The sequence below is a fragment of the Sphaeramia orbicularis genome, unplaced genomic scaffold (genome assembly GCF_902148855.1).
Source record: "Sphaeramia orbicularis unplaced genomic scaffold, fSphaOr1.1, whole genome shotgun sequence".
NCBI lineage: Eukaryota > Metazoa > Chordata > Actinopteri > Kurtiformes > Apogonidae > Sphaeramia > Sphaeramia orbicularis.
In genome coordinates, this window is record NW_021941576.1 from 281,622 (window position 1) to 307,722 (window position 26,101).

The following is a 26,101-nucleotide window of genomic DNA, read 5'->3' on the forward strand; positions in this document are numbered from 1 at the left end:
GTTTGCATTTGGATTGCAGAACTGGACTCTTCATATGTAAATGTAGAACAGTTGGATCTACCGCAGCATAAGAAGCAAGTGTCAAATGTGGATAAATACATTAATTGTATAAGTACACTATCCTTTTTTTTTTTTTTTTACCAGTCCAGAGGTGAATCATATTCATTCCAGTCTTTAAAGGTCTGCTGTTAGACATCCTAAACATCTGGATTTAAGCAGAACTGCAGAGGACACATTAGAAGCATGCAGATGGCGCAGCCATTTGTCCACAAAAACACACATCGGTCTGTTTCTGCTCATTTTTGTTTGTAGCTTTGGCGCTTGCTGTCTTTTTCACTGTGGGTGCTTCTATGAAACTGGTCCAAACAGCAGCAGCACAGAGGGGCTGAAAATTCAAACCACATGTAGACGAATGTAATGAAGCAAACACTTTGGGTCTATTTGAAAAATCAATATTTACTGAGATAAAATAGAAACTATTTTTCAGATAAAAGACATTTTTAATTGACAAGCGCATTCAAAATTCTGTTCGGAACACAGTAAAAAGAAAATGAAAATTACACACTACTATTTTTTCAAATATCTTTTTATTGTCTCACAGGTGCATTTTGGGAATTGAAGTAAACATGCAAGGCAGAGTGTTTCACAAAAATGATCGCTGTTCCAAAATCACTCGCAGTTTATTTGTGTTTAAATGGGCAGGTTCTGCATGTAACATGAGTGGACACGATGGGTTAGCACAAAACCTGAAATGAGACTGAGATTGATGAAAAACCGACATGTGTGGATTAAAAAAACCACTGGGAAAACAAAAAACAAAAACCACTTGGATCCTCAAATTTAACAGTGTCTTTTTTATAGTGGTATATAAGACCCTTCACACACTTGTGTTTTCAGATCAAATGCACTGACACCTAAGGAGATTTAACTGTCCATATTTGGGTCCTATTTTTGGCCCCAATATTTAATTAAAAAATGCATTAATTTTGGGATGGCTCAGAGCAATAGTATATTTTTTTGTTTATTTATTTTGCATTTATCTGAGGTCATCAGCATGTCCATCCTGGGGGCAAATATGTCCAAATTTCTCAGTGTTTCCTGGGTCTATAAAGGCTGGCAAAGTGCCAGATACTAAAATAAACCCAGTTTCATGGAAAGACCCATCAACATATGGGGTCAGTTCACACTGGATTTAATAGTGGCCACACTTTAAAAATGATTTTCATAAAAAAGTCGGTTGTGAACAGTATATGTGAAGTGAGTCCTGAGGCTTCCAGTGCAGACGCAGCCTTTGTGTGCAAACACAATGGAAGTGTTCGGGTTAGGGTTAGCTCCGCCCCTGCTCTGGGATTACAGCACAGGATGAGGAGACGTTTAGCAGCATGGACACACACACTGGCTGTGTGTTGGTCTACGTGCTAACAAACAATGACAAAAACCACCTGATGGGCCAAAAAAAACACAAAAAACCAAAAACCACCTGATGGGCCAACGTGACCTGATCCAGACCAGTCTGGATGAAACACACACACAAACACACAGACACACACAAACACACACAGGGTTGAGAAAAAGGAAGGAAGTTTGGTTTGTCAAGATTCTAAGTGGTTCTGCGAGTTTACACACACACACAAACACACACACACACACACACACACACACACACACACACACACCATCTCAGCTTTAATCACCGTGCACATGCAGGATATTGATGTTGAAATCGTTCCGTGGTTTGAATGAAGTGACTGAACCCATGTTGTTAGAAAACACTCATGACTGGACCGTCCTGTCTGAACGCTGCAGTTTGATGAAAGTGAGGAGAGAACTCCTCGGTGGCAGAGCACCAGGGGTGGATGAGCTCCACCTGAGTCCCTTCAGTCTCTGGATGTGCAGGATTGTCTTGGCTGACTCGTCTCTGTAACATGGCGTGGCAGTCGGGGACAGTCCCTCTGGACTGGCAGACCGGGGTGGTGGTCCTCCTTTTTAAGAAGGGGGACCGGAGGATGTGCTCCACCCACAGGGGGGTCCCACTCCTCAGCCTCTTGGGGAAAGTCTATTCCAGGTACTGGAGAGGAGGATCCGACCGATAGTCGAACCCCGGATCCAGGAGGAACAATGTGGTTTTCATCCCAGTCCTGGAACACTGGACCAGGTCTATACTCTCCATCGGGTGCTCGAGGGTTCATGGGAGTTCGCCCAACCGGTCCACATGTGTTTTGTGGATCCGGAGAAGGCGTTCGACCGTGTCCCTCGTGGTATCCTGTGGGGGGTGCTTCAGGAGTATGGGGACCAGGGTCCTCTGCTCAGGGCAGTCCGGTCCTTTTATGACCGAAGCAGGATCCTGGTTCACATTGGCGGCAGTGAGTCAGACCTGTTCCAGGTGCATGTTGGACTCCTTCAGGGCTGCCCTTTGGCACCGGTTCTGTTCATTATTTTTATGGACAGAATTTCTAGGCGCAGCCAGGGGCCGGAGGGGGTCCGGTTTGGGGACCACAGGATTTCATCTCTGCTTTTTGCAGATGACGTTGTCCTGTTGGCCTCATGGAACCTGGACCTTCAGCATGCCCTGGGGTGGTTTGCAGCCGAGTGTGAAGGGAGCAGGATGAGGATCAGCACCTCCAAATCTGAGGCCATGGTTCTGGACCAGAAAAAGGTGGTCTGCCCTCTCCGGGTCGGTGGAGAGTCTTTGGTCCAAGTGGAGGAGGTCCAGTATCTGGGTCTGGTTCACAGTGAGGGAAGGATGGAGGTTCAAATTGACAGGTGGGTGGGTGGAGGTTCAGACTGACAGGTGGGTGGGTGGAGGTTCAGACTGACAGGTGGGTGGGTGCAGTGCTGCAGTGCTTGTATGGGTCTGTTGTGGTTCAGAAGGAGCTGAGCCCAAAGGAGAAGCTCTGGATTTACCCTCAGTCTACGTTCAGACCCTCACCTGTGGTCATGAGCTTTGGGTCAGGACCCAAAGGACCAGATCCAGGACCCAAAGGACCAGATCCAGGATACAAGCGGTCCAAATGAGTTTCCTCCACAGGGTGGGTGGGTCCACTTAGGGATAGGGGGAGGAGCTCAGTCACTAGGGAGGAGCTCAGAGTAGAGCCGCTGCTCCTCCACATCCAGAGGAATCAGCTGAGGTGGATCTGACAGCTGGTTCAGATCCTCCTGGACTCCTCCCTGGGGAGGTGTTCTGGGCATGTCCCACCAGGAGGAGACTCGAGGGAAGACCTAGGACACACTGGACAGACTATGTCTGTGGGCTGGACTGGGAACGTCTCGGGGTCCCCCCAGAAGACCTGGAGGAGGAGTCTGAGGAGAGGGAGGAGTCTGGGCATCCCTGCTTAGACTGTTACCCCCACGACCTGACCCCAGATAAGAGGAAGAAGATGGATGGATGGATGGAATTTATGATTAGTGCTTGTTCAGAAAAACAGGACAAAATGCACCAAAGTGAACTGTGAACCCAAACCCACATGGGCTCAGACCTGGATCCCATGTGAACCCAAACCCACATGGGCTCAGACCTGGATCCCATGTGAACCCAAACCCACATGGGCTCAGACCTGGGTCACATGTGAACCCAAACCCACATGGGCTCAGACCTGGGTCACATGTGAACCCAAACCCACATGGGCTCAGACCTGGATCCCATGTGAACCCAAACCCACATGGGCTCAGACCTGGATCACATGTGATGCCAGTGCATGTGAGTGGAATGCACTGAGCCAGCTTCAGTCAGTCATATTTTGTTTATACGGTGCTACATCACAACAAAAGTTCTCTTATGACACTTGACATTTCGAAGCTTGTCTAAACCACACTCTTTCCTAAAGCCTTTTTGGACTGTCAAGTAAAAAAAAAATATATATATATATATATATATATATATATATATATATATATACTCATCATACTGTTGGTTTGTAGTGTAAATTTATTTGAGTAATGGGGTTTACTGTGACTGAAAGGGACAGAAATGACTGAAAAAAATGGTGTTTTTTAGTGTGAGAAGAAAATAATACATATTGTGTATTTGTTTTAATAAATGTCAGGTTAAAATTTTTATTCATTCACTTCAGAAGATACACAACATTTATGTATAAAAAACTTTTTTTTTTTTCTCTGATGGGGTGTGAATGTGTATTTTTGAGTTTTGCGGATGCTGTACAGTGAGACTTATCTGTGGACTGTGAAAAAAGACAAAGGGTCTGAAAAAGGGTTCGAGGAGAAGATTTAATGAGATAAATACAAACAATAGATAGATAGATAGATAGATAGATAGATAGATAGATAGATAGATAGATAGATAGATAGATAGATAGATGAACCACCATTGGTTCTCCTCCTGTGTGTCTCTACTGCACTGAACTAAAATAACATTATTCATGAACATGTTCATATGGAAGCTGAAGCCTGTTCATTATATTAATGCGGCTGCAGACATTTAATCCTGTTGGAGCTTCTGTGTTTGTGTTCAATCATAGTTGATTTCTAAAGTCCCAAACTTTCATCCTTACATAACGGTGTAACTCAAAGCAGTAAAACTCTTTGTTGTGAACTTTACAGCTGGTCAAGGTGCAGTGGACTCAGCGTTTATAGGCTTGTATTGTTCAGCTGGTGTAATCATTGACCAGTTTGTGTCCGCAGTTGAAGGGAACTCCTCACTGAGCAGCTCGTTACATTTTTTACAGGAGCTGTGGAGCATTATCTGCGTTTACATGTTCATGTGGTTTCTGTGGTCTGTGCTGCCAACTCACTACACTACTTTATTTGATTCCAAACCAAACCTGATATTGTTCTGTGATCAATAACTCTCATATTTAAACTTGGAGATATACTGAGGAAGCAACCTCATTTACAACAGAGCGGAGACAAAACACCAAATATTGGAAACATACAATGAACATATCAGGAACAGCAAAACGTAAAAGTGACACAGATCAATTGTAAACAGAGAAGTGTGAGTAAAAACAGGAGCAGCTGGAGGTCAAATAATGTGATTTAAAGTGTCCTAATAATACATGTGTGGTCAGTGTCAGATGGTTTTGCAGAGTGTTCCAGGTTGTAGATGCACAGTAATTCCAAATTCAGTGTACTGAAGGAACCCTTATGAAACAAAAATATATGGCAATATATTGAAAAATATAATGCATTATATTAAAAAATACATTTCCATATAGGGGGAAGTAGTGCATATATTTTCCAATATACTGCAATATATGCTTTAATCATATATTGATACATATAAAACATATATTGCAATGAAGACAAAAACTGCCCTATATTTTTACATATAGTTTTATTGAAACTCAATTTCTTTCCATTGACACAAGTTTACATAAAGCAGATATTTATCAACACTTACATTACTTGGTATGCATAATAACATATTTCATGAAAATATGCATCATGATATACATGAAAAAAGTGTTAACTGAAAAATGATGCCTTCTTAGTCATTTTGGCAACATAGGATGAAAAAGATGTACATATATATACATGCATATTTTTTGAAGAGTATTACTAAATATATAATTACATATATTTAGTAATACACTAGACAATATATGTATGTATATATGCATACATGCATTATGAAGTGTATTACTAAATATGTAATGACATATATTTACATATATAAGTAAATATATTGTCATATTTGTTTCAATATATGGAAAGCGGCAATTCCTTATGTATTTTTCAATATATTGAAGTATAAAAATATATATTATATATTATTCTGTATATTTTGAATATAAATATATATTATACAGTAATATATTTTTCAGTCAGTAATATATTGACAGTCAATATATAGAGAAATATATTTTCTTTGCATAAGGGAACCTGCAGTTGGAGGCAGTGCTTTGAGTGTGGATGACTAAAGAATGAATCTCAGACGATAAAAGACCAGTGAGGGCTTTAAAAACACATACGTCCAATAGCACACCTGTTGGACCGAGGGCCGTTGGACTGTAGAAGCAGGTCCAGTGGATGGAGAGCTGCAGCTGATGCATGGGTGTAGAACATGTCTCCACAATCTGACAGAACAGTTTCTTCCACTCTAAACAGTGATTAAAAGTGTCTGCGTTTCTACATTTGACTGACAGAAACGATGACTCCAGTGTGAGTGTGTTCATGAACAGATGCTTTCCTCAGCTCAGTGAGGGTCACATTCCTCACAGTTTATCTGTGACTTTCCAAAGGACAAAGATCAACATTTGATTTGGTTTATATGTGGGTTCAAAGTGTGGAGGCAGATGAACTCAGCAAAGGAAAATGCAGCAAAACACGGAAAAGTATTGGACAAAAAACACACAATAGCACTGAGTTTGTTTTATTTCAGCCAGTTTTAACCCTTTCATGCATAAATTATGAGAACCTCAGTCAAGAGTTTGTCCTGTGGGGTTTTATTCCTCTTTAGGCATGAGAAAAAAAAACAACAACAATGCAACGGACATTTTTTTATGAACCTATTTTTCCTGGAACTACAAAAATGTCCACTCAGCAGGACACCATGCATTTAATTTTTGAAGCAAAGAAACATGTATTTAAAACCCGTCATCAGAAAGTGATCTACTGTGTGAAAACTATGAAATAAAACTTTTCATTCTGCTAATCTGATGTTTTCTTCATTTTAACATACTCTAATACTAGTCATTACTCACTTCATGGAGATAATATGCAAAAAAAAAAAACCCTTTTTGATTAAGAAAACTGTTAATTATAGTCTAATAACAATTAATAATTGATTTAAACCATGTCAGTGCAGATCAGGTTCATCAAAAACAGCAAAGTTACAGTCATGGTCTGAATGTCACTGTATTATTATGGGATGGTGCATTAGTGTCCACTGTGTTGGCTGATATGGAACTAAAACAACCAAACCCATGAATATACAAGAGGACAGCTGGAGAAAAACTGTCCACTGGAGTGACCACTGGACTGACCACTGGAGTGACCACTGTGCATGACAGGGTTAAACTTATGGATTTTACTTCTTTGTTAGTGCACATCTCAGCAGCTCCAAACTGAATATTTTTGTGCACATATTTAGGATGAGGTGATGTCACCAGCGCAGAGGTCAGTTTTAGCTGGACACTGTCTTTGTGGTTAAAATAGTGGTTTTATTTCAGCCTGAAACCCAACCACACACACCTGCACCAGCCCATCATTTCCAGGTTGTCCATAAACAGTAGAGTCATGTTTTGTGAACACCACTTATACAGACTGTTGAGAGGAGTTTGTCAGTCCAGTCAGTCTGTAAAAAAAAAAAAACTGAAAGATGAATGACTTTCACATATTTGCTTCACGTGGGGACAGAAAATCCTCTTTGACTTCCTCCAAAAGATCCCATGTGTTAGCACAAAGGTTCACATGGGTTTGGGCGACACAGACGGACGACGGTTCAATGTGGAGGGAGATGAGAATGCAGAAGAGGGAGGAATATTAAGGAAGAAAAGTTGAAATGTTAAAAGAGTGGGGGATGCAAATGTCACAAGTCAAAACTCAAAAACCAGTGCCTTCCAATAATGCATGGCTTCCATTTGGATTTCTGTGCATCGACTGTAAATAAGGACACAGTGATCTGAACACATCATAAAACATCATAAAACACATCATATGAAGATAGTTGAATAAAGGCAGAACATTATAAAACCCACAGAACAACACAGTGATGATCGACTGACAGTCACAGGTTTGGTTTTCCTTCATCCACGGTTTCAGTTTGAATTTGAAGGGTTAGGTTTAGGATTAGGGTTATGACTGGGTTAGGTTTAGGGTTAGGGTTAGGCTTAGGGTTAGGGTTAGGCTTAGGGTTAGGATTAGGGTAAGGGTTAGGGTTAGGGTTAGGGTTAGGTTTAGGCTTAGGGTTAGGGTTAGGGTTAGGGTTAGGCTTAGGGTTAGGGTTAGGGTTATGAGTGGGAGTCTGTTCTGTTCAGTTGAACTGTTCTAATATTCAGTTCCACTGACTGACAGTGTGGTTTGTCCAACAGTAGTGCACCTGCGTGGCCCCTCCCAGTCTGCTGGAGCTGTGGCCCTGGTGGCCCCTCCCACTGACAGACTGGGATTGGATAAAATCTGTCAAAGGAGGAGGGGCCAGTCCATGCAAGACTTAAAGGCATAAATTCTTAAAATTCACAAAATTATTAAAATTAAAACATTTATATTTATCTAAAACAATGCAGTGGTGGAAATTCAATGGTTTTTTGGCAAATATATTAATGGCTTTTTAAAAAAGTGATTCTATGGGTTTGAGCGTTGTGACCAGGAAGTTCAACAGTACCTATAAACACCCAGGGTGACTTTTGTAATTTGTACTTTTGCAATTCCCAAATAGTTTTTTTTCCTCAATATTTAACTTTTCTAACGTGATTTATCACCATTTACTCTAATATTATGCTCTGCGTTTTGCATTTTCAATTGAAAATCAGGTTTTGTCCTGTATTTCATTCACTAATCATGCAGATGTTCATTGAAGCTTAAGTTAAAGTTGAGGGTTATTATATTGGAACAAAAAGTGACTTTTTCAGTCAAATCTATCATGATCTGAACACAAACCCAGTGTGTCCATCCACTGTCATTGATCCAACTCTACGGGTTTGACTGGTGAATCAGTGTTGGAGAAGATGACAGTGTTTCCATGGTAACTATGGAGCCGCTGAACGTCCAAATATGGTCATATCTGATGACCATGAAAAGATGAACAACTGTATTTTACACCAAGTATTTCTATGTATTGATAGGATTAGTGCATGAACAGATATGAAAGCGTTTAGATCAGCAGATGGTTTAGGTTACAGGAGGATGTTTGGGTCTGTAAGGGTTGAACAAAAACATTCACACATTGGATGGAGGTTCTGTCCTGGGTAACAGTCTGAGCACGGATGTCCACACTTCCCTCTCCTCAGACTCCTCCTCCAGCTCTTCTGGGTGGACCCCAGGTGTTCCCAGTCCAGTCCACAGACATAGTCTGTCCAGTGGGTCCTAGGTCTTCCCTCAGGTCTTCTCCTGGTGGGACATGCCCAGAACACCTGCCCAGGGAGGAGTCCAGGAGGATCTGAACCAGATGTGTGATCCACCTCAGCTGGTCCATCTGAAACAGATGTGTGATCCACCTCAGCTGGTCCATCTGAAACAGATGTGTGATCCACCTCAGCTGGTCCATCTGAAACAGATGTGTGATCCACCTCAGCTGGTCCATCTGAAACAGATGTGTGATCCACCTCAGTTGGTCCATCTGAAACAGATGTGTGATCCACCTCAGCTGGTCCATCTGAAACAGATGTGTGATCCACCTCAGCTGGTCCATCTGAAACAGATGTGTGATCCACCTCAGCTGGTCCATCTGAAACAGATGTGTGATCCACCACTGTGTCGGATTGTGCCTGGTGTTGACTGTAAACTGTATCAGATTGTGCCTGGTGTTGACTGTAAACTGTATCAGATTGTGCCTGGCGTTGACTGTAAACTGTATCAGATTGTGCCTGGTGTTGACTGTAAACTGTATCAGGTTGTGCCTGGTGTTGACTATAAACTGTATCAGATTGTGCCTGGCGTTGACTGTAAACTGTATCAGATTGTGCCTGGTGTTGACTGTAAACTGTATCAGATTGTGCCTGGCGTTGACTGTAAACTGTATCAGATTGTGCCTGGTGTTGACTGTAAACTGTATCAGATTGTGCCTGGTGTTGACTATAAACTGTATCAGATTGTGCCTGGTGTTGACTGTAAACTGTATCAGATTGTGCCTGGTGTTGACTATAAACTGTATCAGATTGTGCCTGGCGTTGACTGTAAACTGTATCAGATTGTGCCTGGTGTTGACTGTAAACTGTATCAGATTGTGCCTGGTGTTGACTGTAAACTGTATCAGATTGTGCCTGGTGTTGGCTCTAAACTGTATCAGGTTGTGCCTGGCGTTGACTGTAAACTGTATCGGATTGTGCCTGGTGTTGACTGTAAACTGTATCGGATTATGCCTGGCGTTGACTGTAAACTGTATCAGATTGTGCCTGGTGTTGACTGTAAACTGTATCGGATTGTGCCTGGCGTTGACTGTAAACTGTATCAGATTGTGCCTGGTGTTGACTGTAAACTGTATCGGATTGTGCCTGGTGTTGACTGTAAACTGTATCAGATTGTGCCTGGTGTTGACTGTAAACTGTATCAGATTGTGCCTGGTGTTGACTGTAAACTGTATCAGATTGTGCCTGGCGTTGACTGTAAACTGTATCAGATTGTGCCTGGTGTTGACTATAAACTGTATCAGATTGTGCCTGGCGTTGACTGTAAACTGTATCAGATTGTGCCTGGTGTTGACTGTAAACTGTATCAGATTGTGCCTGGTGTTGACTATAAACTGTATCAGATTGTGCCTGGCGTTGACTGTAAACTGTATCAGATTGTGCCTGGTGTTGACTGTAAACTGTATCAGATTGTGCCTGGTGTTGACTGTAAACTGTATCAGATTGTGCCTGGTGTTGACTGTAAACTGTATCAGATTGTGCCTGGTGTTGACTGTAAACTGTATCAGATTGTGCCTGGTGTTGACTGTAAACTGTATCAGATTGTGCCTGGTGTTGACTATAAACTGTATCAGATTGTGCCTGGCGTTGACTGTAAACTGTATCAGATTGTGCCTGGTGTTGACTGTAAACTGTATCAGATTGTGCCTGGCGTTGACTGTAAACTGTATCAGATTGTGCCTGGTGTTGACTGTAAACTGTATCAGATTGTGCCTGGTGTTGACTATAAACTGTATCAGATTGTGCCTGGCGTTGACTGTAAACTGTATCAGATTGTGCCTGGTGTTGACTGTAAACTGTATCAGATTGTGCCTGGTGTTGACTGTAAACTGTATCAGATTGTGCCTGGCGTTGACTGTAAACTGTATCAGATTGTGCCTGGCGTTGACTGTAAACTGTATCAGATTGTGCCTGGTGTTGACTGTAAACTGTATCGGATTGTGCCTGGCGTTGACTGTAAACTGTATCAGATTGTGCCTGGTGTTGACTGTAAACTGTATCAGATTGTGCCTGGTGTTGACTGTAAACTGTATCAGATTGTGCCTGGTGTTGGCTCTAAACTGTATCGGATTGTGCCTGGTGTTGACTATAAACTGTATCAGATTGTGCCTGGCGTTGACTGTAAACTGTATCAGATTGTGCCTGGTGTTGACTGTAAACTGTATCAGATTGTGCCTGGTGTTGACTGTAAACTGTATCAGATTGTGCCTGGCGTTGACTGTAAACTGTATCAGATTGTGCCTGGCGTTGACTGTAAACTGTATCAGATTGTGCCTGGTGTTGACTGTAAACTGTATCGGATTGTGCCTGGCGTTGACTGTAAACTGTATCAGATTGTGCCTGGTGTTGACTGTAAACTGTATCAGATTGTGCCTGGTGTTGACTGTAAACTGTATCAGATTGTGCCTGGTGTTGGCTCTAAACTGTATCGGATTTTGCCTGGTGTCGACTGTAAACTGTATCAGATTGTGCCTGGTGTTGACTATAAACTGTATCAGATTGTGCCTGGCGTTGACTGTAAACTGTATCGGATTGTGCCTGGTGTTGACTGTAAACTGTATCAGATTGTGCCTGGTGTTGGCTCTAAACTGTATCAGATTGTGCCTGGCGTTGACTGTAAACTGTATCGGATTGTGCCTGGCGTTGACTGTAAACACTGAGCCAGGCCCATGTCCAGATTTGGCCTGTAGGATGGAAGTGTGAAGAAGCAGATTTGTCTACTATTATTTTGTCATAATTATTATTTTCTTTCACTTGTATTTGTAAATTATTTGTGATATGAGTATTTAACTACTTTTATTACAGTTCATGTCGTTGTGAATTCTGGTGGTAATATCAAGGCTGATGATGTGACAATAATACTGTTGTTCTTATCTCTGTTCAGTCGTGGACAGAGAATAGAAGTCCTGAAGGAGCAGAGGATGAGAAGACTGAGCCTGTGGAACGACTGTTCAAAGATTTAACAGAACTGCAATCCTCATCAAAAAATGTTAAATAAAAACGTAAAAAAACAAACCTGTAAAACTTTCAAACCAAACTGCATCCTCATGGTTCCCAGTTCTAAAATGAACACCAGTGTCATGTTTATGAAAGTTGCTGACTAACAAACTAAACAGAAGTTCTGCAGAAGGAGAGTTTGAGTCTGACTGTGCATGAAAGTATGAGCTGGATTCAAACACAGACAGAAATGAAAGTGTTGAATCAGCACAAAAAAGTGTTCACTGTGTTTGTGTTTGTGTGTCACAGCGGCATCATGAAGCCAGGACTGAACGGCATCATGGGAGCGACAGGAAGCGGCAAGTCATCGTGAGTCTAAAGAACAGCACTGAACCAGACTAAACTGGACTGGACTAAACTGAACTGGACTAAACTGAACCAGACTAAAGAACAGCACCGAACCAGACTAAACTGAACTGGACTAAACTGAACCAGACTACACTGAACCAGACTAAAGAACAGCACTGAACCAGACTAAACTGAACTGGACTAAACTGAACTGGACTAAACTGAACCAGACTACACTGAACTGGACTAAACTGAACCAGACTAAAGAACAGCACTGAACCAGACTAAAGAACAGCACTGAACCAGACTAAACTGAACTGGACTAAACTGAACTGGACTAAACTGAACCAGACTACACTGAACCAGACTAAAGAACAGCACTGAACCAGACTAAACTGAACTGGACTAAACTGAACCAGACTACACTGAACCAGACTAAAGAACAGCACTGAACCAGACTAAACTGAACTGGACTAAACTGAACCAGACTACACTGAACCAGACTAAAGAAAACCACTGAACCAGACTAAACTGAACTGGACTAAACTGAACCAGACTACACTGAACCAGACTAAAGAACACCACTGAACCAGACTAAAGAACAGCACTGAACCAGACTAAACTGAACTGGACTAAACTGAACCAGACTACACTGAACCAGACTAAAGAACAGCACTGAACCAGACTAAACTGAACTGGACTAAACTGAACCAGACTACACTGAACCAGACTAAAGAACACCACTGAACCGGACTAAACTGAACTGGACTAAACTGAACCAGACTACACTGAACCAGACTAAAGAACAGCACTGAACCAGACTAAACTGAACTGGACTAAACTGAACTGGACTACACTGAACCAGACACAAGAACAGCACTGAACCAGACTAAACTGAACTGGACTAAACTGAACTGGACTAAACTGAACCAGACTACACTGAACCAGACTAAACTGAACTGGACTAAACTGAACTGGACTAAACTGAACCAGACTAAAGAACAGCACTGAACCAGACTAAACTGAACTGGACTAAACTGAACTGGACTAAACTGAACCAGACTAAAGAACAGCACTGAACCAGACTAAACTGAACTGGACTAAACTGAACTGGACTAAACTGAACCAGACTAAAGAACAGCACTGAACCAGACTAAACTGAACTGGACTAAACTGAACCAGACTAAAGAACAGCACTGAACCAGACTAAACTGAACTGGACTAAACTGAACTGGACTAAACTGAACCAGACTACACTGAACCAGACTAAAGAACAGCACTGAACCAGACTAAACTGAACTGGACTAAACTGAACTGGACTAAACTGAACCAGACTACACTGAACTGGACTAAACTGAACCAGACTAAAGAACAGCACTGAACCAGACTAAACTGAACTGGACTAAACTGAACTGGACTAAACTGAACCAGACTACACTGAACCAGACTAAAGAACAGCACTGAACCAGACTAAACTGAACTGGACTAAACTGAACCAGACTACACTGAACCAGACTAAAGAACGCCACTGAACCAGACTAAACTGAACTGGACTAAACTGAACCAGACTACACTGAACCAGACTAAAGAACACCACTGAACCAGACTAAAGAACAGCACTGAACCAGACTAAACTGAACTGGACTAAACTGAACCAGACTAAACTGAACTGGACTAAACTGAACTGGACTAAACTGAACTGGACTAAACTGAACCAGACTAAAGAACAGCACTGAACCAGACTAAAGAACAGCACTGAACCAGACTAAACTGAACTGGACTAAACTGAACCAGACTACACTGAACCAGACTAAAGAACAGCACTGAACCAGACTAAACTGAACTGGACTAAAGAACAGCACTGAACCAGACTAAACTGAACTGGACTAAACTGAACTGGATTAAATTGAACCAGACTACACTGAACTGGACTAAACTGAACCAGACTAAAGAACAGCACTGAACCAGACTAAAGAACAGCGCTGAACCAGACTAAACTGAACTGGACTAAACTGAACTGGACTAAACTGAACCAGACTAAAGAACAGCACTGAACCAGACTAAACTGAACTGGACTAAACTGAACCAGACTACACTGAACCAGACTAAAGAACAGCACTGAACAAGACTAAAGAACAGCACTGAACCAGACTAAACTGAACTGGACTAAACTGAACCAGACTACACTGAACCAGACTAAAGAACAGCACTGAACCAGACTAAACTGAACTGGACTAAACTGAACCAGACTACACTGAACCAGACTAAAGAACAGCACTGAACCAGACTAAACTGAACTGGACTAAAGAACAGCACTGAACCAGACTAAACTGAACTGGATTAAACTGAACTGGACTAAACTGAACCAGACTACACTGAACTGGACTAAACTGAACCAGACTAAAGAACAGCACTGAACCAGACTAAAGAACAGCACTGAACCAGACTAAACTGAACTGGACTAAACTGAACCAGACTACACTGAACTAGACTAAAGAACAGCACTGAACCAGACTAAACTGAACTGGACTAAACTGAACCAGACTACACTGAACCAGACTAAAGAACAGCACTGAACCAGATTAAACTGAACTGGACTAAAGTGAACCAGATTACACTGAACCAGACTAAAGAACACCACTGAACCAGACTAAAGAACAGCACTGAACCAGACTAAACTGAACTGGACTAAACTGAACTAGACTACACTGAACCAGACTAAAGAACAGCACTGAACCAGACTAAACTGAACTGGACTAAACTGAACCAGACTACACTGAACCAGACTAAAGAACAGCACTGAACCAGACTAAACTGAACTGGACTAAACTGAACCAGACTACACTGAACCAGACTTAAGAACAGCACTGAACCAGACTAAACTGAACTGGACTAAACTGAACCAGACTACACTGAACCAGACTAAAGAACAGCACTGAACCAGACTAAAGAACAGCACTGAACCAGACTAAACTGAACTGGACTAAACTGAACCAGACTACACTGAACCAGACTAAAGAACAGCACTGAACCAGACTAAACTGAACTGGACTAAAGAACAGCACTGAACCAGACTAAACAGAACTGGACTAAACTGAACTGGACTAAACTGAACCAGACTACACTGAACTGGACTAAACTGAACCAGACTAAAGAACAGCACTGAACCAGACTAAAGAACAGCACTGAACCAGACTAAACTGAACTGGACTAAACTGAACTGGACTAAACTGAACCAGACTACACTGAACCAGACTAAAGAACAGCACTGAACCAGACTAAACTGAACTGGACTAAACTGAACCAGACTAAACTGAACTGGACTAAACTGAACCAGACTACACTGAACCAGACTAAAGAACAGCACTGAACCAGACTAAACTGAACTGGACTAAACTGAACCAGACTACACTGAACCAGACTAAAGAACAGCACTGAACCAGACTAAAGAACAGCACTGAACCAGACTAAACTGAACTGGACTAAACTGAACCAGACTACACTGAACCAGACTAAAGAACAGCACTGAACCAGACTAAACGGAACTGGACTAAACTGAACCAGACTACACTGAACCAGACTAAAGAACAGCACTGAACCAGACTAAACTGAACTGGACTAAACTGAACCAGACTACACTGAACCAGACTAAAGAACAGCACTGAACCAGACTAAAGAACAGAACTGAACCAGACTAAAGAACAGCACTGAACCAGACTAAAGAAAAGCACTGAACCAGACTAAAGAACAGAACTGAACCAGACTAAAGAACAGCATTAAACCAGACTAAAGAACGGCACTGAACCAGACTAAAGAACAGCACTGAACCAGACTAAAGAACAGCATTAAACCAGACTAAAGAACGGCACTGAACCAGACTAAAGAACAGTACTGAACCAGACTAAAGAACAGCACCAAACTAGACTAAAGAACAGCACTGAACCAGACTAAAGAACAGCACTGAACCAGACTAAACTGAACTGGACTAAACTGAACCAGACTACACTGAACCAGACTAAAGAACAGCACTGAACAAGACTAAAGAACAGCACTGAACCAGACTAAACTGAACTGGACTAAACTGAACCAGACTACACTGAACCAGACTAAAGAACAGCACTGAACCAGACTAAACTGAACTGGACTAAACTGAACCAGACTACACTGAACCAGACTAAAGAACAGCACTGAACCAGACTAAACTGAACTGGACTAAAGAACAGGACTGAACCAGACTAAACTGAACTGGATTAAACTGAACTGGACTAAACTGAACCAGACTACACTGAACTGGACTAAACTGAACCAGACTAAAGAACAGCACTGAACCAGACTAAAGAACAGCACTGAACCAGACTAAACTGAACTGGACTAAACTGAACCAGACTACACTGAACTAGACTAAAGAACAGCACTGAACCAGACTAAACTGAACTGGACTAAACTGAACCAGACTACACTGAACCAGACTAAAGAACAGCACTGAACCAGATTAAACTGAACTGGACTAAAGTGAACCAGATTACACTGAACCAGACTAAAGAACACCACTGAACCAGACTAAAGAACAGCACTGAACCAGACTAAACTGAACTGGACTAAACTGAACTAGACTACACTGAACCAGACTAAAGAACAGCACTGAACCAGACTAAACTGAACTGGACTAAACTGAACCAGACTACACTGAACCAGACTAAAGAACAGCACTGAACCAGACTAAAGAACAGCACTGAACCAGACTAAACTGAACTGGACTAAACTGAACCAGACTACACTGAACCAGACTTAAGAACAGCACTGAACCAGACTAAACTGAACTGGACTAAACTGAACCAGACTACACTGAACCAGACTAAAGAACAGCACTGAACCAGACTAAAGAACAGCACTGAACCAGACTAAACTGAACTGGACTAAACTGAACCAGACTACACTGAACCAGACTAAAGAACAGCACTGAACCAGACTAAACTGAACTGGACTAAAGAACAGCACTGAACCAGACTAAACAGAACTGGACTAAACTGAACTGGACTAAACTGAACCAGACTACACTGAACTGGACTAAACTGAACCAGACTAAAGAACAGCACTGAACCAGACTAAAGAACAGCACTGAACCAGACTAAACTGAACTGGACTAAACTGAACTGGACTAAACTGAACCAGACTACACTGAACCAGACTAAAGAACAGCACTGAACCAGACTAAACTGAACTGGACTAAACTGAACCAGACTAAACTGAACTGGACTAAACTGAACCAGACTACACTGAACCAGACTAAAGAACAGCACTGAACCAGACTAAACTGAACTGGACTAAACTGAACCAGACTACACTGAACCAGACTAAAGAACAGCACTGAACCAGACTAAAGAACAGCACTGAACCAGACTAAACTGAACTGGACTAAACTGAACCAGACTACACTGAACCAGACTAAAGAACAGCACTGAACCAGACTAAACTGAACTGGACTAAACTGAACCAGACTAAAGAACAGCACTGAACCAGACTAAACGGAACTGGACTAAACTGAACCAGACTACACTGAACCAGACTAAAGAACAGCACTGAACCAGACTAAACTGAACTGGACTAAACTGAACCAGACTACACTGAACCAGACTAAAGAACAGCACTGAACCAGACTAAAGAACAGAACTGAACCAGACTAAAGAACAGCACTGAACCAGACTAAAGAAAAGCACTGAACCAGACTAAAGAACAGCATTAAACCAGACTAAAGAACGGCACTGAACCAGACTAAAGAACAGCACTGAACCAGACTAAAGAACAGCATTAAACCAGACTAAAGAACGGCACTGAACCAGACTAAAGAACAGTACTGAACCAGACTAAAGAACAGCACCAAACTAGACTAAAGAACAGCACTGAACCAGACTAAAGAACAGCACTAAACCAGACTAAAGAACAGCACTAAACCAGACTAAAGAACAGCACTGAACCAGACTAAAGAACAGTACTGAACCAGACTAAAGAACAGCACTAAACCAGACTAAAGAAAAGCACTGAACCAGACTAAAGAACAGCACTAAACCAGACTAAAGAACAGCACTAAACCAGACTAAAGAAAAGCACTGAACCAGACTAAAGAACAGCATTAAACCAGACTAAAGAACGGCACTGAACCAGACTAAAGAACAGTACTGAACCAGACTAAAGAACAGCACCAAACTAGACTAAAGAACAGCACTGAACCAGACTAAAGAAAAGCACTAAACCAGACTAAAGAACAGCACTAAACCAGACTAAAGAACAGCACTGAACCAGACTAAACAACAGTACTGAACCAGACTAAACAACAGCACTGAACCAGACTAAAGAAAAGCACTGTACCAGACTAAAGAATAGCATTAAAGCAGACTAAAGAACAGCACTAACCCAGACTAAACAACAGCACTGAACCAGACTAAAGAAAAGCACTGTACCAGACTAAAGAATAGCATTAAACCAGACTAAAGAACACCATTAAACCAGACTAAAGAACAGCACTAACCCAGACTAAAGAACAGCACTGAACCAGACTAAAGAACAGCACTAAACCAGACTAAAGTGAATTGGACTAAACTGAACCTGACTAAACTGAACTGGACTAAAGTGAACCAGACTAAAGAACAGCACTGAACCAGACTAAAGAACAGCACTGAACCAGACTAAACTGAACTGGACTAAACTGAACCAGACTACACTGAACCAGACTAAAGAACAGCACTGAACCAGACTAAACTGAACTGGACTAAACTGAACCAGACTACACTGAACCAGACTAAAGAACACCACTGAACCAGACTAAAGAACAGAACTGAACCAGACTAAAGAACAGAACTGAACCAGACTAAAGAACAGAACTGAGCCAGACTAAAGAACGGCACCGAACCAGACTAAAGAACAGCACCGAACCGGACTAAAGAACAGCACCAAACTAGACTAAAGAACAGCACCAAACTAGACTAAAGAACAGAACTGAACCAGACTAAAGAACAGAACTGAACCAGACTAAAGAACGGCACCAAACCAGACTAAAGAACAGCACCGAACCGGACTAAAGAACAGCACCAAACTAGACTAAAGAACAGCACCAAACTAGACTAAAGAACAGCACCAAACTAGACTAAAGAACAGCACTGAACCAGACTAAAGAACAGCACTGAACCAGACTAAAGAACAGCACTAAACCAGACTAAAGAACAGCACTAAACCAGACTAAAGAACAGCACTGAACCAGACTAAAGAACAGCACTGAACCAGACTAAACAACAGCACTGAACCAGACTAAAGAACAGTACTGAATCAGACTAAAGAACAGTACTGAACCAGACTAAAGAACAGCACTAAACTAGGCTAAAGAACAGAACTGAACCAGACTAAAGAACGGCACTGAACCAGACTAAAGAACAGCACCGAACCAGACTAAAGAACAGCACCAAACTAGACTAAAGAACAGCACCGAACCAGACTAAAGAACAGCAATGAACCAGACTAAAGAACAGCACTAAACCAGACTAAAGAACAGCACTGAACCAGACTAAAGAACAGTACTGAACCAGACTAAACAACAGCACTGAACCAGACTAAAGAACAGTACTGAACCAGACTAAAGAACAGCACTAAACCAGACTAAAGAACAGCACTAAACCAGACTAAAGAACAGCACTGAACCAGACTAAACAAAAGCACTGAACCAGACTAAAGAACAGTACTGAACCAGACTAAAGAACAGCACTAAACCAGACTAAAGAACAGCATTAAACCAGACTAAAGAACGGCACTGAACCAGACTAAAGAACAGTACTGAACCAGACTAAAGAACAGCACCAAACTAGACTAAAGAACAGCACTGAACCAGACTAAAGAACAGCACCAAACAAGACTAAAGAACAGCACTGAACCAGACTAAAGAACAGCACTGAACCAGACTAAACAAAAGCACTGAACCAGACTAAAGAACAGTACTGAACCAGACTAAAGAACAGCACTAAACCAGACTAAAGAACAGCATTAAACCAGACTAAAGAACGGCACTGAACCAGACTAAAGAACAGTACTGAACCAGACTAAAGAACAGCACCAAACTAGACTAAAGAACAGCACTGAACCAGACTAAAGAACAGCACTAAACCAGATTAAAGAACAGCACTAAACCAGACTAAAGAACAGCACTAAACCAGACTAAAGAACAGTACTGAACCAGACTAAACAACAGCACTGAACCAGACTAAAGAAAAGCACTGAACCAGACTAAAGAACAGCATTAAACCAGACTAAAGAACAGCACTAACCCAGACTAAACAACAGCACTGAACCAGACTAAAGAAAAGCACTGAACCAGACTAAAGAAAAGCACTGAACCAGACTAAAGAACAGCATTAAACCAGACTAAAGAACAGCACTAACCCAGACTAAACAACAGCACTGAACCAGACTAAAGAAAAGCACTGTACCAGACTAAAGAATAGCATTAAACCAGACTAAAGAACACCATTAAACCAGACTAAAGAACAGCACTAACCCAGACTAAAGAACAGCACTGAACCAGACTAAAGAACAGCACTAAACCAGACTAAAGTGAATTGGACTAAACTGAACCTGACTAAACTGAACTGGACTAAAGTGAACCAGACTAAAGAACAGCACTGAACCAGACTAAAGAACAGCACTGAACCAGACTAAACTGAACTGGACTAAACTGAATCAGACTAAACTGAACCAGACTAAACTGAACTGAACTAAACTGAACCAGACTAAACTGAACTGGACTAAAGTGAACCAGACTAAACTGAACTGGACTAAAGTGAACCAGACAGTTCTAGAGTTTGCTTTAAACTGGGATCAAGTTTTAGAGTTTGGTTTAAACTGGGATCAAGTTCTAGAGTTTGGTTTAAACTGGGATCAAGTTCTAGAGTTTGGTTTAAACTGGGATCAAGTTCTAGAGTTTGTTTTAAACTGGGATCAAGTTCTAGAGTTTGGTTTAAACTGGGATCAAGTTTTAGAGTTTGGTTTAAACTGGGATCAAGTTCTAGAGTTTGCTTTAAACTGGGATCAAGTTCTAGAGTTTGCTTTAAACTGGGATCAAGTTTTAGAGTTTGTTTAAAACTGGGATCAAGTTTTAGAGTTTGGTTTAAACTGGGATCAAGTTTTAGAGTTTGCTTTAAACTGGGATCAAGTTTTAGAGTTTGGTTTAAACTGGGATCAAGTTTTAGAGTTTGCTTTAAACTGGGATCAAGTTTTAGAGTTTGCTTTAAACTGGGATCAAGTTCTAGAGTTTGCTTTAAACTGGGATCAAGTTCTAGAGTTTGCTTTAAACTGGGATCAAGTTTTAGAGTTTGTTTAAAACTGGGATCAAGTTTTAGAGTTTGGTTTAAACTGGGATCAAGTTTTAGAGTTTGCTTTAAACTGGGATCAAGTTTTAGAGTTTGGTTTAAACTGGGATCAAGTTTTAGAGTTTGCTTTAAACTGGGATCAAGTTCTAGAGTTTGCTTTAAACTGGGATCAAGTTTTAGAGTTTGTTTTAAACTGGGATCAAGTTCTAGAGTTTGGTTTAAACTGGGATCAAGTTCTAGAGTTTGGTTTAAACTGGGATTAAGTTTTAGAGTTTGGTTTAAACTGGGATCAAGTTGTAGAGTTTGCTTTAAACTGGGATCAAGTTCTAGAGTTTGCTTTAAACTGGGATCAAGTTTTAGAGTTTGCTTTAAACTGGGATCAAGTTTTAGAGTTTGCTTTAAACTGGGATCAAGTTTTAGAGTTTGGTTTAAACTGGGATCAAGTTTTAGAGTTTGCTTTAAACTGGGATCAAGTTTTAGAGTTTGGTTTAAACTGGGATCAAGTTTTAGAGTTTGGTTTAAACTGGGATCAAATTGTAGAGTTTTCTAGCTGCGCAGTCATGTGACAATTTGAAATTCTTCGAATATATTCCACATAAAATTAAAATGCACTATAAACACAAAACAGATGAAGGAACTGAGTATTTGCACAATTGAAAGAGTTTATGAGGGTGAAATCAGAGAGTTCAGACTGGTGGAACCTCCTGAGACCCAGGAAAGGACCAGTTTGGGGTTTTTTTATGAAATAATTGCCAATATTGGAAACATAATGACGGACCACTTTGTTTTTTCAGATGCATTTTTTGTTTTTTTTATAGAATGTGTTTTGCTGTGGACAGTTTTTTGTTTTTTTGTATAAAGTTGTGACAGTCTTATCCATAGATGTGGACAGAAAACCCATAGGTGGGTCTGAGGAGGTTCAACCTAAAATCCAGTACAAGTATTCTGCAAAAGCAGGTCTGAAATATTCCATTTCATCAGGCACAGATCTGAGTTTGTGATGATTGACTGTGTCAAACTGAAAGTCAGTTGTATTGAATTTGGGTCAGTCTTCAGTCGACACTTGGCTTAAAGGTGACATGACAGAAATACCACAAGTATATTTGGGTCTTTATCTGACATCCACATCGGCCTTTTCACCGTGTCCTCCACTCCAAAGTCACCTCTCTCCTGTTTTTGTTACACCTGCCAGAGTTGTAGACTTAGCAATATTTAAAGGTCTGAAAAAAGTTCTGCTGTCAAATTTAGAAACAGTGGCATCAAATGACACAGTTCACCAACATGAGGGACAGTGGACATCTGTAAGAAAAAAGTCAAAGATGTGAACGGGAATGGAACTTTATTATGTTCTTATCACTATGGAAAAGGGATTCGACAGCAGCTAGAACAGTTCTGAATGCCAGATGTGCAGCAGGTCTATTAAGGCCTCATTCCATTTGCAAACTAGTTCAAAGATGGGAGAAGAGTGGATTTGATAACCTCTGTCACACATATACGCTGTGCATTCTCTGCATGAACTGATGTTATACACTGTAAAAAAAAATCTGTAATTTAACAGAATGTTCACTGTTTATTTGACAGATTTTTCCTGTGTTTTTAAGATACAGGAAAATATCAATGAAATGACAAAAATAGACTGTGATTTTACATGTCAAATGGAAAATAACATGAAAAAAGTGTAGCTGTGAATAACCAAAAAATTTCAATTTTTTGAAAGGAATTTTTTCTTTTTCCACAGAAAAATACAGTTAAAATACATTGGCAAATGTGGTGTAATTTCACAAATATTTCTTTTGTATTCATGAGATTAAACTGTTAATTTAAAGTTTAATACTGTAAAAAAAATAAATAAATAAAACCAGATTAAATTACTGACAATTAACCGTAACAGAAGTATTAGTTCTGTCAGTTGAACCAGACTAAATAAATAGAATGAATGTGTTTTTGTGAATGTATAACATGTGTAAGCACTGATAAACTGTCCAAATACAGTTTCTATCAGTGGATTGGACAACTGAGTCTCATTGAAAATTATTTGTGTGTATATATAATAATAATAAACTTCATTGCAGACACAGGTCCATAAGCACACAACATACAGAATAAATAAAATAAAAATAAAAGAATAAAAAGGAGATTAAAAAAAAAAAAAAATTAAACACATTATTAAATATACAAACTATTGCACCAATGCCGTCTCAGTTTAGAGGTAAAACGATAGCAGCTTTTCAGGGGGTTAACTAGAGCTTCTATAATGTGGTTCTCTGATTCATCCAGGCGACACATAAAACTAGACATCAACTGTCTTAGTAGTGCCTCACAAGTTGGCACTCCTGTGGTCACAAACAGTTGACTGGCACTATGCCACCGAGGGACATGAAGCAGCAACCTCAATGCATCATTATAGGCTACTTTGAACCTCTGCAGACTTATTTTCTTATAGTTTGACCACAGTTGAGCAGTGTATAGTGGTGTGATGTAGGTTCTGAACAGAGAACACTTCACTGAATCAGAGCACATAGAAAACTTCCTTATCAGCATGTTAGCTTGAGAATAAATCTTACAGCGCTGTTGATGGATGTCTTTGTCATCTGTCCAGTCATATATATATATATATATATATATATATATATATATATATATATATATATATATATATATATATATACACATAGACATATGTATAGGGAATTGGATTGTTTTAATACATGTAAATATTCTTTATTAAACATTAAAAAGTCAAAAAAATATGAAAAATCTCATGTAAAGTTAGGGCAAAAAACTATTTAAATTATGAAAATTACTGTATTTTTATGAGATGGTTATTTTCTGTTATTTAACAGTATTATTTTGGCACCCCTGCTGCCAGAATAATACCTTTTGTTTTTTTACGTTTTTTTTTACAGTGTACGGACCAGGTTGGACATGCAGTCCACCTTATAGGAAGTATGGGTTCAAAGGGACACAAACTGTGTTAGATGTACAGACATGAACAGGTCAGACCTGGGACAGGATGTCAGTTTTTACACAAATTAGTTCATTCTAACAGTTAATGTCAGGACAGTTAACAAAAATATGTGTCCATATGTAGTAATATCACATGATGTGCTCCCTGTGGCTAGACATATTGTGTTGAAAATGTATGTAAAACCATTTTATAATTCTATTCATTCATTCATTCATTCATTCATGTTGTGAAGGGTGCTGGAGCCTGTCCCAGCTGCTTATGGGTGAAGGCAGGGTTCACTCCGGACATGTGACCAGTTCATCACAGGGCCGAACGTATAGAGACCAACAAGCGATCAGTGTTCCATTCAAACCCACGGTCAGTTTAGACTGAACCCAATGAAGCCCAAGGACTCAGAGAGAACCCACACAAACACAAAGACTACATGCAAAGTCCACACAGAACCCCCACCCCCACCCCCACCCCCCACCCCGTCAGCCAGAATCCAACCCAGGACCCTCATGGTGTGGGTCGACTGTTGACCAGTTGTATTCAGTGTTGACAGAATGTGTTCATTAGACGACTGCACATCATGTTTGTGACATTTCTGTCATGTTCCCTCTGTCAGTGTTGTCCACGTCGCTGCACAAACACAGATTCTTTTGGACTGTTTAATTTGAACTGGATAAATGTGCCTTGAACTGGGGTCCAGTCCATGCCGTCCTGTCCTCTGACCCCTGTAGGTTTCTGGATGTGTTGGCAGCCAGGAAGGATCCTTCAGGTCTGACCGGAGAAGTCCTGATCGACGGAGCGCCTCAGCCTCCCAACTTCAAGTGTCTGTCTGGATACGTGGTGCAGGTCAGTTCAAAACAGCTGGGGCCCATACAACGCAAGAATTTAAAAACAAATACATGTTAGAGCTGGGACTGTAACACGATTATTTAGATTACAGGAAAAATAATGGGATTAAAATATTAACGTATTTAATCCCATTGTATTTATGCACTGTAGACACTCAGAACACAGGTTTGGAGCATACTGATCAAACTGATCAAACTGATCATACTGATCATACTGATCAAACTGATCATACTGATCAAACTGATCAGCATGATCAAACTGATCATACTGATCAAACCAATTAAAAGGGATCATACTGATCAAACTGATCAACCAGATGCACTGAACGAGTGGAAGAGGCAACGTTAGGCCAAGAAAGAACACAAGATGACAAGGATGAGACCAAGTGGATGGGAGATTTATTTTAAAAATGGAATGAAGGAAGCCTAGATAAGAGCACTGTTGTGTTCAAACTATGACACAGTCTGGATCCCAGCAGTTACCCAAGCCTCCAGTAGCACCCAAATGAAAAACACATGCAGCTAGTGCCAATAGCAGAGCTAACAGTAGCACTAGTGCTGCTATTAGCACCAAGCTAACAGTGACACTAGTGCTGCTATTAGCGCCAAGCTAACAGTAACACTAGTGCTGCTATTAGC

General features: G+C 40.8%; 1 protein-coding gene across 1 annotated transcript in view; it reads left to right on the forward strand.

Moving 5' to 3' along the window:
- Nucleotides 1-26,101, forward strand: part of LOC115416229 (ATP-binding cassette sub-family G member 2-like) — a 58,579-nt gene that overhangs the window by 1,750 nt on the left and 30,728 nt on the right. The window contains exons 3-4 of the mRNA XM_030129975.1: nt 12,267-12,326; nt 25,346-25,460. Coding sequence (XP_029985835.1) covers nt 12,267-12,326; nt 25,346-25,460 — 175 coding nt within the window. The remainder of the gene's footprint in view (nt 1-12,266; nt 12,327-25,345; nt 25,461-26,101) is intronic.